The sequence below is a fragment of the Spea bombifrons genome, chromosome 4 (genome assembly GCF_027358695.1).
Source record: "Spea bombifrons isolate aSpeBom1 chromosome 4, aSpeBom1.2.pri, whole genome shotgun sequence".
NCBI classification, from domain to species: Eukaryota; Metazoa; Chordata; class Amphibia; order Anura; family Pelobatidae; genus Spea; species Spea bombifrons.
Genome location: NC_071090.1, coordinates 12,017,808 through 12,035,195, shown reverse-complemented (window position 1 = coordinate 12,035,195; position 17,388 = coordinate 12,017,808). Strand labels below are relative to the sequence as shown.

The 17,388-nt window shown below is 37.8% G+C and overlaps 1 protein-coding gene across 1 annotated transcript in view; it reads right to left on the bottom strand.

Annotated features, from left to right (window-relative positions):
• GABRA1 (gamma-aminobutyric acid type A receptor subunit alpha1) overlaps nt 1-9,276 on the bottom strand; it is a 35,864-nt gene extending 26,588 nt beyond the window's left edge. Inside the window, exons 1-3 of the mRNA XM_053464721.1 lie at nt 8,805-9,276; nt 8,382-8,447; nt 7,067-7,155 (exon numbers count right to left, since the gene is read on the bottom strand). Coding sequence (XP_053320696.1) covers nt 7,067-7,149 — 83 coding nt within the window. The 5' untranslated portion in view covers nt 7,150-7,155; nt 8,382-8,447; nt 8,805-9,276. The remainder of the gene's footprint in view (nt 1-7,066; nt 7,156-8,381; nt 8,448-8,804) is intronic.
• Nucleotides 9,277-17,388: the final 8,112 nt, after the last annotated feature.

Below are 17,388 nucleotides of genomic sequence, written 5' to 3'. Positions count from 1 at the left end.
CAATCTCTGGACTGGCTTTTTAACATCAATTAGTGCTGTTGGAGCACTGGGCCACCCTTTTCTCCAGATGATCTTGATTTGCTATTTACCAGCAAACCCAACATCTTTCCCAAGGACATTCTTTTAATTGACACAAAGCAGGCTATTGTTATAAAAAGCAGGTCTACCATACTTTCCATTAATGACTTTACCACACATTCTGTCACAATATACACAAAATTGAGTCTAAAAGTCCAATACCACAACCTGTCTTTATTTTAGTTTCTGAAAAACAAATCTGATGAAATTATAAAATCATAAAATATTTGTTTTCACTAATAAAAGTAAAAATGTCACAGTGTGTTTCGCCTTTTTCCTTTTCAAATGTTCCTAAAGATGTTCAATAGGGCTGAAGCTTGGTGGGAAAACCAAGTAAATAAGCACTCTTCATTTGACTCTCTCTCTTCATCTTCTGTGGCATTCCTCTGCAGTCTCCAGTACAGGTAAAGCATCCCCATACCTGAATATTTCCTGCACCGTATTTAATTGTAGATTTTACACACTGTGTTGTGTGGCTGTCTCCTCGCATGAACTCTGCAAGTGCAAACCAAAAATTTCACATCTTTGGTTGGTCAGTAAACATGTTTTTTCAGTCTTCCATGTTCCAGTTGGCCCATGTTAAGACTTTTTTTAATGTAGCTGTGGTTTAGAGGCCCCTACTCCCCAACAAGAGCCGCAAAAAACAATTACTTGTCTTCAGGCTGTCTTCACTGTGGGGTCTACTGCCCCCTTAGAAATATTAAACTTAGCTGCAATTTGGCATTGAGAAAGATGTCCAGCACTTGTCCTCGAATTGCTTTACTATACTCCTTTAACATGATTACAAAAGGAAAGGGATTGCTTCAGAGCCCTCTGTGTTTTGATGGGTCCATTCCTCTCATCTGTCCCATGAAGGGGAGATTCGATCAGGTCCTGCGAAGTGCAGCAATCATCCTCCCTTGCTGACATTGCGTGCCTGGAATTGACACCACTTCTCGGCGTCCAGTGTCCGTGCAAGACCTGATTGGATCGCTGTTCAGTGACTGAGCTGCAGGCCACAAGGAACATGCAGGAGGAAAGTTGAGGATGCAGTAGGTACTGTGTGAATATGTATTTGTGAATATTTGTGTCTATATGTAGGTGTGTATGTATGTTTGTATATGTATATGTATGTGTATATGTATATGTGTGTATTTGTGTATACGTGTATGTATTTACAGTATGTGTATTTGTCAGCAAGTGAGATAAAAAAAAAGAGATTGGGCAAAGTAAATTGCGAACGAGAGAGGAAAGAATAGAAAAGAAGTAAAAAAGACAGCAAACGGCAGAAAACAGAGGAAAAATGGGAACCTCAGGTTGCTAAACTTCAAAGGTCCTAAAAGAAGTACTAGTAGAAGCACCACAGGCTCCTACTAATAGAATTAATATCAGGTGTTATTAATTAAAAGACAAATACATCTCACACGTGTGCTAGGATGTTACTCATGGAATGAGATATCACAGCAGAATGAGACAGCATCACAGCAGTTTTGAAAATGTATACGCAAATGGCATGTAAAGAGAATATTCAAATAAGAGGCAATTTCACATAAATATTTAACAGAGATCAGTGTAAAATAATGTATTCCGGGATAATAATTATCAGCTGATTGAGATGTATAACCACTTTTTAATCAAATAAAATCAGTTGATATGGTGGACTTTTGGACATTACAGTTCTGTTTCACGGACATTGGTTTGACATTGTGTCTTAAGGTATGGATCTATAACATTGAGACTGTGTCCAGGGTTACTTTGGATTACATATACATTCTTTACGTACTGTAAAAAAGGACAGTTAGCCATGGCCCAATCAACCTCAGGGACCAATAAGCGACTGCTCCTCTTCTCACTGATTGTCTTTAATGGTTTGGCGGACCTGCGCATCAGGGTACAATTGGTCCATATAATGTCCACCACCTATGTGAAACACGTGGTTGGCAAAAAAAGGTAAAGAACCACATATTTCAATGGGTGCAATGTTACTTATCACACCAATAAGGCACAGCCTCTATGTTTATCAATATCATGTCCCTGGAAATATCATATCTATTGTGCTTCACCAAACATAGTAGTGACATTTCAGAAAACATATCATTAAGATAATTAAATAAAAATGAAACAAGGTATATGTTAAGAATATGTTAGAATGCATAGTTTAATAGGTAAGTATGCTTAAAACAGTGTAGTGAATTATACTGCAACTGAGAAAAACACAATACTTATGACCACAAATTTAGTTAAGGGGAAGATAAATAAATTCAAGTGAGTTTCTCCTTAGTTTTCTTATGGAGGGGCCCCTTATACCAACGGGTACCTAAACAACTGCTTAACCTGCTTATGTGGCAGTTCCATTGCTGTAGACAATGAATTGTAGACTGAAATTTGACATTCTGGCACAAAACAAAATGTACAGAATATTGTGCTCTCCATTCTTCCAAACGCCGCATGCTGATTATGAAACTGTCTATTCTGCTTTAGATAATAATTAGTTGTCAAAACTCCATACGGATTTGGTGACCTCCTTCTCTTGCGTCTGATCTTGAGACAAATCTTAAACTCAATGAAATGTGTTATGCGATGTATTTATTTTAGGCAACACAATAGTGATATTTAATAAAAATTCACTTTTTATTGTAAAAAATACATACACTATTGCGTTCTAAAGATTTGTTGTGCTACTGAAAAAGACCAATAATCACTTTTTCACAACTCTCTGTTGGGAGCCGTATTAAGGCTTACATCTAGCATGTCCTCTGAGTGGGGCAATAGAATAGCAGACTACTGCCACACCCAATGGAGTGGAGACTCCATTCCTTTTTCCCTTCTGCCACTGCACAGTCAGGGCCGGCCCTATAATGGAGCCGACTGGGGCAATTGCCCCAGGCGGCACTTTAGAAGGGGCAGCACTTTGCCGCCCCAAGCGGGTTTTTTTTTGAAGCGGAGGAGAGAGAGAGAGGGGCGCCGATTGGTTTTCGCTTACCCGCCCGGCGCCCCTCTCTCTCTCTCCTCTGCGGCGAGTCTCCCTGTTCGGTCCCGGTGCCGGCTTGTAATGCAGAGCGCCGGAAGTGACGTGAATTTCTGGCGCTCAGCATTACAAGCCGGCACCGTGGCAGAGCAGGGAGACTCGCCGCAGGACTGTTTAAAGGTAAGTACCGGGGTGGGGGGGTAGATAATGGCGTCGGCGAAGTTTAAAATGCCGCCCCCCCCGGCGGGGGGGGGGGCAGCATTTTAAACTTCGCCCCAGGCGGCGTTAAGTATTTGGCCGGCCCTGTGCACAGTGCATGCTGGGAGACCCCCTTCCAGTTTAAAGAGAGGGAAGAATGACAATATCCAGAAGACATACCCCATTAAAGTATCTGACAGCATGTTTATGGACACTTCCAGCACCTGTACTGTCATAGAGAAGGAACAGACAGCTAGTGATCTGCAGTAATGTAAGTAAAGCAGATGTTTTACTTGCTTAAGAAAATGCATGTGCAAACCTTACTTTTCGTGTGCTTTATCACTTTCTTAAATTTAACAATATTAAAGAATGTTTCTGGTACTGGGCAACTGCTTTGCTATCCTTCTCCTGACAAGTGCAAGGGGATCTTATGATATAAGAAGGTCAAGCTTTTTTTGGTATCTTGCCCTCGCGCAGGCCTGTAGCGGAACCTTCATATATGCATTGCTGTGTCCAGTTGTAATCACAAACTGATTACACAAGAAACAAAAATCAAATTCAGCCAAAGTCGCCTGCCAGATGTGCAGGTTCTTTGAAGGAGTCCTTTTGGATTTGCGAGAGGACCCAAGACACAAAAGGAGGAACTGCCTTTGCCTAATCTTCCTCACCTTCTGACAAGCTGGGTCAAGTCAGGCTTTGGGCTCGAGTATACCCCAGCTTGCCTAGTTCTTGTTCACAAAGAAGCTTTCAGAACTCTAGAATAAACAAAAGTTCAACACAGAGGTAAACACAGCCCATTCAGTTAGTGGCAGACAGAACTGCACAGACACAACTGAAGCTCAATCCATGTGGCCAACTCCACCCTCACTCAACTACCCTTGTTTCTAAGTAGTCAACAACATGGAATTGGGTCTAGAATTTTTCATAATTTTGGTTAACGAAACAAGATCAAGGAAGGTTGACAAAGACACTGTTTTGGAGGAAGAGTTAGGGTAGCGACCGTTTCTCAAGGCTCTGTAAATTTTCCTCCCACCCCGGGTTATAAGGGTCCGCGAAAGGAAGAAGACTCTACGCCATGCTGTTAACAGATGGCTATTCTTTCTTATTTAACTGTAAGGTGTGGCTTCTATGAATCTTTTTCAACCTCTTTTTGTCAAATAATGACAAACGGTATGTTAAACTAATAGGTTATTGTTCGTATTTACATGTATTATCTCTATAGTCATAGTTTTGTAATTGAATAGTGTTTTCTCCTGCCATTTCCTACTTTCCTACACAAAATATACATAACATACAAAAGTATGCTCCGATTTCACACATAATGCTACAATGTTACAAGTGGTACATTAATACATGATAATAGAATACTCAGACTTCTGCAGAAAAATTAAAAGAAATATATGTTATGTCATTTAAATATTGTAGCCTCCAGGCTGGCGGTTCTCCAGTAACATTCACATATACATATATCGTATCAATCACATTAAAGTATATTTTATCTATCTATTTATCTATCTAAATGAAACTTAAGTCTTAATTACATGAAAAGCAATAGTTGGTATACAACAACACTCTTAATTCTTATAAAATGTAGGATATATACATAATGTGCTATTTTGACCTGTACTGAAGCTTACTGTGCATTTTTATTAAGTATTTAAACAGAACCGCTCTCTCATATTCCTGTTTGGTTGTAGTTTGAATATCAAAATGAGCATGGGGAATATCTTGAACTCCTCCATCTTCTGCAATATATGTTTGAAAGCTGCTCTTCTCTGTTGTATGGCTAGAAGTAACACATTATAAACACTTTTGTCTAGATACAAACTGATGTGCATACACTTCTCAAGGATACCAGAAGGGCATCAAGATTAAGGTGAATGTCAGTTACGAAAGAACCTTTGTGGCTGTGATCAGAATAAATGGGAGAAGCAGTGAGCATGGACAGGAAAACACTCAATGATAGAAAATGATGGATGAATGACAACATGAACTGAAAAAATGTGATAAGCAATAATTATATTCCTAATAAGGCTTTTGGCTACATGTTTAAGCTTTTTTTTCTCCAATCAAATAGACACAAATTAATATAAATAGGAATAGTGTTCAGACACGTATTTCTCAGACACATATAGCTAAGACATAGGAGATGTCTAATTCCGATTGCATGAAGAATATGACCAGATATTTTAAAACAATCAAAATGGATCCTACTGTTAGCAAAGATCTCATGAATCTCCATTTTTTCTCAATATATACAAAATGATGGAGTACCATCAGCCCTTATTTTTGCAATCTAATACACAAATATAAAGTAATGAAAATGTGCAATGCATTATAATACAAGGATGTAAGATGTTTGCAAAGCAAAATAAGAAATTGCATCAAACAATTATGCGCTAATAATGTCCATTATATAATTCTATAAAAGTTCTTTCATTTTAAAATTGAGAGATTTGATCTATTCTGTAAGGATTTTAGTTATTTTTTCTTTTTCTTTTTTAATCGTATACACTGTTTAAAGGAGATGTGTATAAACACTATTTCTCACCCCAACCATACACTAAAAGGCTATACGCTAACTCCACCTACAGGTCATAATCAGAATGACACACATTTCACTTTCTCTGCTACAGTAACACATTATATATAGTTTAAGATGTTAGTGGGGATACTTAATATATCAGAAACAACAATACACCCATAATTAAATATACAGGGTTCAGGGAATAGAGACAGACAAAAGGTGAGAATATAACAAAGTCTGCTATGATATGCACTATGCACTATAATTTACAAATTACCAAAATGTCCATTTGAAGTTCACACCATCTTTGTAAAACAGAAATTAGTCTATACACAGTATTTTGTATCATAATTTCAAAGTATAATACCATGCATAAAACACAGGCACAACATCAGAATACAAATACGGCTTATTAGGTCTGAGTTAACCTTTGACTCAGTTGAAATATTCTTTTTATATGCTTGTCGTAAAAAATAAATAACTAATGCAATAAAAAACATATAAAGGAAACAGCAATGTATAGAGTGCTTCCCAAAATAAGTCGCTTGGCATTCTATATCTGCATCCTATCAGTTGTAACATCTTTTCCTGATATAGGACGCTCTCCAAATTTTATTGACCCTTTGTTGCTTGCTTGACCAACAAGCATACATTGAATAAAATATATGAGAGGCCCTCTAGCTGTATATGTGTTCTTTGCTACTAGCCTAAAGGGGTGGCCAAATTATTTCTACACTCTTGATGTTTTTTCTTCTACAGCTGAACGTAGGATGAATGCAGGCCCTTAAGTTACTGTAATAAAAATTGCCAAATATTACAAAACACACCCACATTTTGTTATATACCCAAGGCAAAACTCACATTGGGTGCCTACCAGGCCTAAAAGGTCATAGGAAGACAAATGTTTGCTATTGTGTGTTACTCAAATGTATATGGAACATATGTACCTTTTTGATGCTACACTCAAACTGGAAACACTATTGCTGAATAATAAGACATGCATGGTAAAGAAGTACATTTATAGAAGGAATGTTCTATATCATAGTTTGGTTACTTTTTTAACCCTTTAACACAAATTATCATTGCCTGAGCAATGAATATACTATTCATTAATTCATGTTATAGACTTTCCAGTCCAAGTGTACACTTGACTATACCTATTATATATGATATAGGTAAAGTTGACTTTGAATCAACCATTGAATGCATATCATTTAATTTGATCATAATTGGGTAAAGACGACATCTGTTACTGACTCAACCGCATTTTTTTCTGTAAACTATTCCAGGCTGGTTACAAATACCCATCAACTTACCTTACTTCTGTAAATGTATTTAAAATAAGTGCACAGGCCCAAAGACAATCAATGGAGTTGTTTTTCTTCCTCATTGTGAACATTCTGAGCTGTAAATTAACATAATCACAATCAAACCATGGCCATTATTGTAGGATGTGTTTATCACTATCAGATTTACAGCTTGGTAACCTTGACATAAAGCAGTACATCACTGATAAACTAACACGAAGCCACAAGATTGTTTTTAAAGAAAATATGTAGCGATAAGTAATTTAGAGTTTGCGACATATTATGTAAGATGTATCAATTTTGCAAACAAGCATGCGCAAATTGTACAATTTTGTGTCTGTATTTGAAATAAAATATACAGTTTTGCCACCTCTTAATAAACCATTTTTTTTTACTAGAAACGATGACAATGTAAGTCAGCAAGCTAGATTCTTCAATCAGAAATAGAACGTCTAGTAATATCTAGTAAGAGGAGCAAAAATTCCATATTTATACTGTAATCATTAATACATTAAAATAATTAATATTATATTATTTATTAAATATTATGCATTTCATCTTAGTGGAAATATTTAAACACATAAGGGTTGTTGATAAGTATACAAAGGTGCCTTATTTGATTCAGTTTTAGTTTCTATGGGGATGCTCTTCAGTACCCCCTTACCACAGGAAAGTTACATATTAAATACCCACACCCAATGTGAACAAAAAACCCCAAACAGTTATAACATATAAGTGTCTCTATATAAAAAAAAGAGATTGCGTGAAAAATTACAATTTCTAGAAAACGTAAGGCAGAGTCAACTAATATAATTGTTTTTCTGTAATCAATAGCTTAAGCTAAAACATGCAGTACTAACAATATTCCAGACATTTCAGCGAGCAGAAGTGAGATCTACCACTTTGAAGAAGACTGCTAAAGGGAGGTGTCTTATTTTTCAGTAAAAAAACCAAAAATGATTAATTTAACTGAATCAGCCTTGCTGCTTCCACTCAAGAACTATTGAAATCCATACAAACTCAATGAAAAGCATTAGTGGCATGTAAACATCATGCTACTAGCCATGTATGATTTGATGGAGAAATGCAGCCATCATTGTGACTGTCAGGGCACATGTGGCTTCTTGGTAAGAAAGGTGTGTGGAATGAAATGTAGCAAGACATAATGTGATGTAGATGGCTTAGAAAATCATAATGTGTTGCATATGAGCTCTGGCTGCCCATTTAAGTACAATGGACTGAACGCATGAACACATGAGATCTCACAAAGCTACTTTCTCTAGCAAAACATCTTGGATCAATCCTAAAAATCATAGATGCTTACCTAAAAATCTCCTAGTGAAATACCAGTATCACCAAATCGTCTCCTCTCCCCTAAGACATGTGTTGTCTGTAAAAAGGGATTAGAGACAAGAATGCAGAAGATCTGTCAGTCGAGTGGCATGGAAGTGGCACAGAATAGATTTCCTCACTTGTAGATTTAAAAGGCAAAGAAAATCGCATTAACTCTTACTGTAAACACGGTCTCTCCATTCTACCTTTCATGGGGGTGGGGGGTTCTCCCTTCTCGTTTGCAAATCGAATCAAATATTTAGTAAGATTCTAAAATAACCATCGATCGCTGCGGATTTCCAAAGTGAAATCGGGGGGAAAAAACACGGCCACACATCCCCACGCAGGAAAAAAAAAAAACACATCGTGTCACAGAATCACGCAGGTGACATTTAAGGAAACAGAGGAGCCTTACCTATGACACTTCTGTGCAAAGGATGCTTGGAAATTTCAGGAGTGTGAAGGGAAGAAGGTCGCTTGAGAAATCCAGTCTGATGAAAGTGACTTGGAAGAGCCAGGGGCTGCTGATGCTGGGGAACTCTCCACGGCCCTGCCTCTCACTCATCTAGCAGGAGCAATAACAAGCGCATCGCTACCTCCCCTCCTCGAAACGCAACCCCCCGAATTCCGATCTAGTTTGGATTTAATAGCTACAACAAAGCTTGTTTTTTTCTTCTTCTTCTTCTTCTTCGTCTTCTTTCCTCTATTTCAAGACAGTCCCGGGGTAAACCGGATGTGAAATAGGCTGTGACTTCATGCCAGAGAGATTTTATTTTAGAAAGGAAGGTGGTACCAGTCTCTCATCTATACACCAATCCGCCCATTTTTATATGCAACACAATTTAACTTACACAGCTCTCGTCCTTAATCCCCTTTCGCTAGCTGTAGCCTCAAATCCATTGGCAAATCTGCAGTTTTTTGTTTTTTTTTGTGATGCAATGAGCCTTTCAATTTTGCCTTCAAAAAAAAGCACTTTGGGTTCACTTAATGCTTAATTGATGTAATTATTATGAGTCATGGTTACATGAGGCAGAGTTTGTAGTTAATCCAGAATTTTCATTTATGTTGGGGTGCCTTTCCATGTAAGTATAAGATTTGTTAATGAAGCAAAAGCTGTTTTAAATGCTAACACACAGTATTACATCATATTATTATTGTTATCATTGTTGTTATTATTATTATCTTTTATTTATATAGTGCCAACAATGTAACACAGAACTTCTTACAGTACATACGTTCAAGTATGACAAAACTAGAATTGACAGACTAAGATGAAATATTGTATTAGGTAAGGAGGGCCCTGCTAAGTTTCTAACCAGATGATTCACTGTCCTATAGGTAATGGGATTAATAATAGTTTATATATGATGCCCAATTGTTAGGATCATATTAGCAGGTAGCATTATATTTTAAGGGTTAAACGGAAGGAGTTCTTTAATGAAACTACATTTTCTTAAGAACTCCAAAGAAAGAGCTGTCCCTGGTGCTGAAACAAAGCTAGGCATTCCCAAGTAAAGGCTTATTCCATGAGAGGACGTACGATCGGAGAACAATTGAGCTGTAGTACCTACTCTTGTGCTCTATCAACTTACAGATTCAAAGGTTAATAGCCTTCAATATGGGCTCACTGCTCGGCCTTCTTTTATTCTCCTGCTCAATCAAAACTACAAACAGTTTGGTCATGATCTTCTTGTAAATTTAAACTCACACGCAATTCAAGTCCGGAAATAAACACGCGCAATATATTGCTGTGAAATATATCAGTACATTTTAGCTGTGGCTTTAAGGCTTTTTGTGTTTCAAGATTATGGTCATGTGCTTTTCTATATTACTTAATGGTCTTTATTAAGGGTATATAGTACCTTGAATAGAATCCAGTATGATCAAATAAAATATGATGCATCAAATAATAAATTGCCCAAATAGGAACCCAATATATAGAGTATGATAACCGATCAATATAACCATAGATTGTAGATGTACGAACATGCTACTGTGTAGCACCTTTTAAAGTCAAGATAAATTATTATATCTACCAATACTGAACAATGGGCTGGATAAGAGTTTGTGGAATCTGTTTTTTTTCTGGGTACATCTAATGGGGCACTTTAGAAGTTTGGAACACTCTCAGCCAGATCCTTCTGTTTCATAAATATCAAGGGGCGACTCTAGGAAGGAAAGACCACTCTCTGACCACATTTCCTTGTTGCTCTTTCCTCTCTTAAAGTTCCACTTTCTTAGATGCTTACATTGTTTGGTGTATATTAGTGTATTGGTGTATACAGTGTAACAAGGTACAGGCTGTCTGGGCGTATCAGAGAGTAGAATACAGTTTCCCTGCACCGCTGCGGGGGATCTGTATCCTAACCCTGCTGCCTGCCCGGCGCCCGGAACTGCATGTCCCGGGCGTCGGGCGCTAGACCCCGAATATAGGCCGCACTTTTTCCCCCCACTTTAAGTCTTTAAAGTGGGGGGGGGGAAAGTGCGGCCTATATTCGAGCCAATGCGGTATGTAAGGGCAACTTGATATATTTTTCAAGAAAGAGGTACAGAAAGGTGAGAATTAGAAACCTAGAAACCGTGTCTTTGATGACTTGAAATTTTGGGTGGTGTGGCTTAAATCCGGGGTGGACACATTTCTTTTGAAGTTAGGAGCTAGACAGAAAAACATGTAAGGGAAACTTGATATATTTTTCAAGAAAGAGGTACAGAAAAGGGAGAATTAAAAACCTAGAAACTGTGCCTTCCTGGCTTCTGGGATTTGTAAAACCCTAGGATAAGCCATCAATGTTCGTGCATTCGTATGGGACATTAGTTTTTCTTTTAAGTTTATAAACAATGCACTAGTCAATAGTTATAAATAAGAACTGATATTTGGTTTACAGGGGTGGTTTGGGAGTCCTGAAGATTGAGTGGTACTGGAAGGCGTCTCACTTGCGCCGCATAGTGGAGTGGTGGTTGGAGGTCCCGAAGCTATGGGTGCCTCTGGGAAAACTCCTTTTTAGCGTATCATATCTCGGCAGTGCCGTGGCTCTCGGACCGCTTTCAGCGACTGATGATTCCCCGTCACCCTACTATTTCGGCTTTGATATGCGTCTTGAAAAGCCTTTCCTCTCGCCGCCACTTGACGACCACTCCTGGTCTCCTGCTTCCCCTCACGCATAACCCTGCCCTCAACCCTACTATACAGGCGGGCCTAAGGGGCTTTTGCGCACAGCTCCGCACCAAACAGATTAGATTCCACCAGCTCCTCCAAGGCTCTGACTTTTGTCCTCTCAGAGACCTATTCCGACAGGCCTCCCCATCCTTTCAATCTGCCTTCCTACACAATCAATTAAAGCACTATATGTCTACCCTCTTGCCAAATGCCCTGCTCACTAGGCCACTGACTGTCTTTGAACAATTATGGGTCCTTACGGGTCCTTATGGGTCCATACCTTACTGCTTGACGTGTATTGTTCTACCAAACCGTTCTACTTTAGCCTGTGGGAGAGGGACCTCTCCATCCCGTTCTCTGATTCTGCTTGCACATAAGGGTTCCATCGCTAGCAGGATCCAGGAATGTTCCTTCAAACCTCACGCTGGTATAAGGTCCCTCTGGAATTACACCACTACTTACCCAATGTCTCGCCCTTATGTTGGAGGTGTGGCGTAGCAGACGGTTCTTACTTACATTTATGGTGGGACTGCAAAGACATACGCCCGTTCTGGGAGACGGTGGGCGCGGTTATTAGAGACGTTGCTGACCCCGATTTTGTCCATTCCCCTGAGGCATCCCTCCTACACCACGCACAGTCCTCCTGCTCCTCATATAAGAAATCCCTCTCTATACACATGATTCAGGCTGCCAAGTCAATCATACCTAGATTCTGGAAGACCCCGGGTCCTCCGCCCATCGGCGCCTGGATATCCAGGGTTAACTTTATCTCCCATATGGAGGACCTAGTGGCCGCCTCTTAAGGGGAGGAATATAAAAACGACCTTCGTTGACTTCCGTGGTCGACTTTTCTTACCTCCTCCCGCCTGCTGACCTTGGGTGTCGGGCCCGCCCCCTAGGTTCCCCACCGCTGCCACCGCCTCTATGCGTGTTGCTCTCTTCGGCCCCTCAAGACCTCCCCCATCCATGTACATCTATGGTGACAATGTATCCGACAGTCTTGCCAGGCATTGTGTTTTCCTTTTATTTTTTCCTGGTTTGTGTTTTGGTTTCTGTTCTCCTGTTGTGCATCTTCGCTATGTCATTCCCTTCGCCGTACAACATCTTGCCGGCACATTCATTACGTTAGTTTGCGTTGCTTACGCTACCGGAGGCTCTGGTATGCCGTTCATTTGTGACCCTGATTTGCTCTCTATCGTCACTTCCGTGTTGTTCTGCTCTCTGGGTCACTCATTGTATGATTACTGGTCTTGTATTACAGTGTGCATATTGTTTATTGTTTTTATGGTACTTCTGTGTGTTTTACTATGCATATTTTCAATAAAGGCGAATTGAACAAATAAATAAGAACTGATATTTGGTTTAAACATACCCACCTTTCATGAGAGGTCAAAAATATATATATTAGAAGTGCTGCTTACTGAATTGTTCGATTAAGGGAGCAAAGATCTGGAAAAAAAAAACTGAAAGATGAAAGTCTATCTTTCATGACCTTGGAGATAGGCCTAGGGCAGCTACCCCCTTAAATACCCCATTGATTCTAAAAATATTATTTCTGATGTGACTTTCTATGCTGTTTTTTTTTTATGAAATAATATGATTTTCATCATAAAATGACAGGCATGTCAGTCATTTCCTAATAATATTGAAAACATATTTTCTTGGAAGGAAGCACCTTCTCCAGAACAGTTTGCTAATCAAAAACCATAAACAATCAAAATTCAAACTTCCAAAAAAACAACTCTAGTTTTATTAATTATTTACTAATTATTAATCAGTAGAACATTTGATCATTTCTCCAGTGGTAAAAAGTTTCCCAAAATGTAATATCAGCTATTTTTATTAAGACGATAAGAATTTGCCTCATAGTGAGTCATGAATAATGAAATCAAGTAGCAATTCATTTGTGGCAGCTTAAAAACTTAAAAACTAAATAGAAGTGGAACAAAAATGGCTTTTTGTGTTGAATTATCTTTGGAACAGTCATGGAAAAAGTGTTCCAGAGGGCAGGAGACCATAAGTTAATTCTCGATTCCTCTGCAAGTACTAAAGGTGGTCATCTGCACTAAAAGCTACATGTTTGAAGTAAATTAAAGCACTAAATGAATGTGCACTGTTTTTAAGTGCTACTTTTAAGCTATTAAAACTTTTATATAAGTCATTACAAGGCCATTACCAACAACAAACACAATTAAATTTGTATTCTTTCTTATAAAGGTGTAAAGCACTCCAACCTGAATTCCATCTAAATCTGTACAAATCTGAGATTCACTTCTTTCAAAGTTGACCAGACTTGTAAATAGGGTCACACTTTGCAAGATCCCATCTTTTTTTTTTTTTTAATTATACAATTGCAATGTTACGCTTAACCGTATATATCACTAGGTAACAGTGATCTACAAATGTTGTTGATTATTTTTATCTTGCAAACCATTTACCATTTTAGCAGACCAGCTGAAGTCTCTCCAATATCCATCTGGAGATGAAGTCTCAAGAATTGTGTACAAAACCCTAGCTGAGGTCTGACCAGAGCACTTCCCTCTTCCTGCTACTAATGTCTCTCTTGCTTTTTTGACGCATTGCATTTCCTGCTTACCTTTAAATCCTCAGAAATAATTACTCCAAATCCCCCTTGGATTTCTACATGTCAAGTGCAGTATTTTACAATTATCAACATTAAACTGCAGCTACCATGCTCTCGGTCGTTCTTTGGATTTACTTAAATTATTAGCAATTTTGGTTACTCCTCCAGAAATGTCTACTCTGTTGCAACTGTATAAGACACTAAAAATATAATTTTTACAGTTGGATAGGGTTGAAAAGTCTACTAGTGAGGTACCATAACCTACCAGTAAAGAAACGTGATTTTTTTATAGAGCCTCATGGGACTTTCAGAGAAAACAAGGTACCTTTATAGAGTTTTAATTAGTTTAGTTTTCTCACCTTTTCCTTAGCTCAATATTTAGCCATGAGGGTCTTATTCATTTTGTAGTAAATTATATAGAACTGTATCCTTATGAACAGGGATAGGGGAGGTGTCAGTACAAGAACACCGGTGTCTGTTGCAAGGTTGGTAAAGGTCCACAGAATGTCATTAAGTTTTCTACTGTAGACCCAAGTAAATGGTGGCTTCAATCTCACTCATTCTCTTTGGCAATCTCTCGCTAGCTCATGGTACTCGGTTGCTATATGGTCTTATAGCCATGATCCATCCCAAAAAATCCATTACTATATATCATCTCATTCCTACCTCCACGGTAGATTTCCATATCTCTAATGTGTCTTTGATCTTCCCCAGGCTGTGTCATATATTTTAAGGTTATCTATTCAGTGTCCTATATTTAAAAACTGGAATCATTTTTACCACATTCTATTATCCTCTTATTATCATTAAACTATAACATGAAAATGCAATAAAAATAACATTTTTAGAAGTTTCCTTTAGGGCTATACACCTTTGTCCATACCATTAACAAAATATTCTGAGTCTCTGCTTCTTAAAAGATTGTATCCTTGCGGTTCTGTGTATGATAGCACTAACCCTTTGAAGAAAGTAGTGAATAATACTTTATGATGGTGGCCTGTTCTCAAATAACAAAATCTCTGCTCTATTGGTTGCAGCTTCTGTTTTACTTCTTGGTCCTCCCTACTACACTTAGCTGTTGTAAGAAATCCATGTTTTATTGGTTCCCTATACATATATTCACATCTGATCATGTGACTGCTAGAGGGTCTTTTAGACCAAGATCTTTAGTTATCTAGTCTTAATATCTAACAGCTGCACAGTGCTAAATGGCACTTAATTCCTGATCTGTCCACCACAAAGAAGCTTTAGCAACTCACCAGGTTGACTCAAAACAGACCCTGTTGGTCAAAAAGGTGTAAACTTCCTTCTTCAGTCTTCAGGTTTGGTGACCTGGTTCATTTATTTCCTCAATAGAGCTGAGATAAGAACGATTCTTTCTTGATTAGTATGGAGGACTCCTTGGTTATAGCCTTAATGAAAAACTCATTCTGATAAGAACTTTATCATGCTTACTAGGAGGGTCAAGATGCCTCTAGTTTGGAGAATTATTTTAGCAATCTCCTATGCACTTTGATTCTCAGGAGCTGCAAATCTACACCTTCCTTGTTGCTAATTCCCTGGATTAATATGAATGCGAAGAACTTGGACTCCAATATGCCCGTTTAGAACTCCCATTACTTCTACATCAAATGATTGAATGAAAATGTTGTAAAAGGAGATAGATATTCATCTGTTACACATGTGGAAGCGTATTCACGACTGTGTAAAACATACTAAGGATTTCATTTTGCTTGTTTTGCCTCTGGAAACAAATTTACATATGGTTACAATGCCATGGGCTTCCCAATTAGATTGTATTAACGCAGTTTGATATTCTTACCCTGAAGCATGAAAGTGTTTTCTGTTATTTGATACTGGCATGTCAAACATGATGCTGTACATATGTAGATATAGTTAAATAAATAGCTTTCATTAAAATAGCTTTAAGGGGTCCTTGTAGCAAGAATGAGCATATTTTTCTTATTTAATACAAAATATTCCTTTCTCAGCATTAGGATTGTAGCCAATGGGCTTCAAAATCAAGCTTCCGCTTATTACATAGAAGTTAAAGATGTTTGATGCTTACAGCTGAGAATGTATAATATTTCAACTTATTAATAGTTACATCAGTTAAACTGGTAATAGCTATTCTCAAATATGCCACAATTGAATGCCTTTCTAATTCTACTTACCAATACATATAATGTATCCATCTATATATCCATTGGGTTCACTTTTTTTCAGAATGCCATGGAAATAGAAGAAATTGGACAATATATCATAGGTTTTATTTATAGGACATCTAGGGCAACCAACATTCTCCATTTGACGTATGTGGAACAAGCACGGTTGCCCCAGTTTTACATTAATATGTAACCTTCGTATGATATTTACAATAATAGCTAGTTAATGCCACATAAAGGAATGGTTAAGACTTCTAGGGAAAGTGATTTAAGGTATTTCAAAATAAATTGTTTTAATAAAGTACTCTTATTTTGTTAAAGGTTATTGTATAATAACTAAAAAAAAGGATGGACTTCAGAAACAGAATGCAATTGCATATATTTGTTAAATAGGGAGAAAATTAGACCAGATTCAATAGACTAAAAAATTGGGCCTGAAATTGGTAATCAAAGATGTTGCTTGGTTTAGCAGCTGCGAAAAACCATACTCCATACATATACAGTATCTCACAAAAGTGAGTACACCCTTCACATTTTTGTAAATATTTTCATGTGACAACGCTGAAGAAATGACGCTCTGCTACAATGTAAAGTAGTGAATGTACAGCCTGTATAACAGTGTAAATCTGCTGTCCCATCAAAATAACTCAACACACAGCCATTAATGTCTAAACCTTGGCAACAAAAGTGAGTACACCCCTAAGTGGAAATGTCCAAATCGGGAAAGATATAATAAAATATTTACAAAAATGTGAGGGTTATACTCTCTTTTGTTAGATACTGTATATATTGCATATTTTTATATAAGTGATTTTATATAATATGTACACTTTGATTGAGATACAATAGGTATGAATACACTGGGATTCCTGCACCATAGAGCTTAAAGTCTTAGCAGTAGTAGGGTGGACAGACTGTAGAGATACAATCAGAGGGAATGCACTCCAATATACATTTAACATGAAAATGGGCGTGGAGTGCTCCTTCAAACATGAAGCTTGCATTATACACATTTACACATACCGTATAAGTGTCCTACAATATTTCTATTTATGTGAATATTTTGCATGCATTTTAGATCTCAGAGTTATTA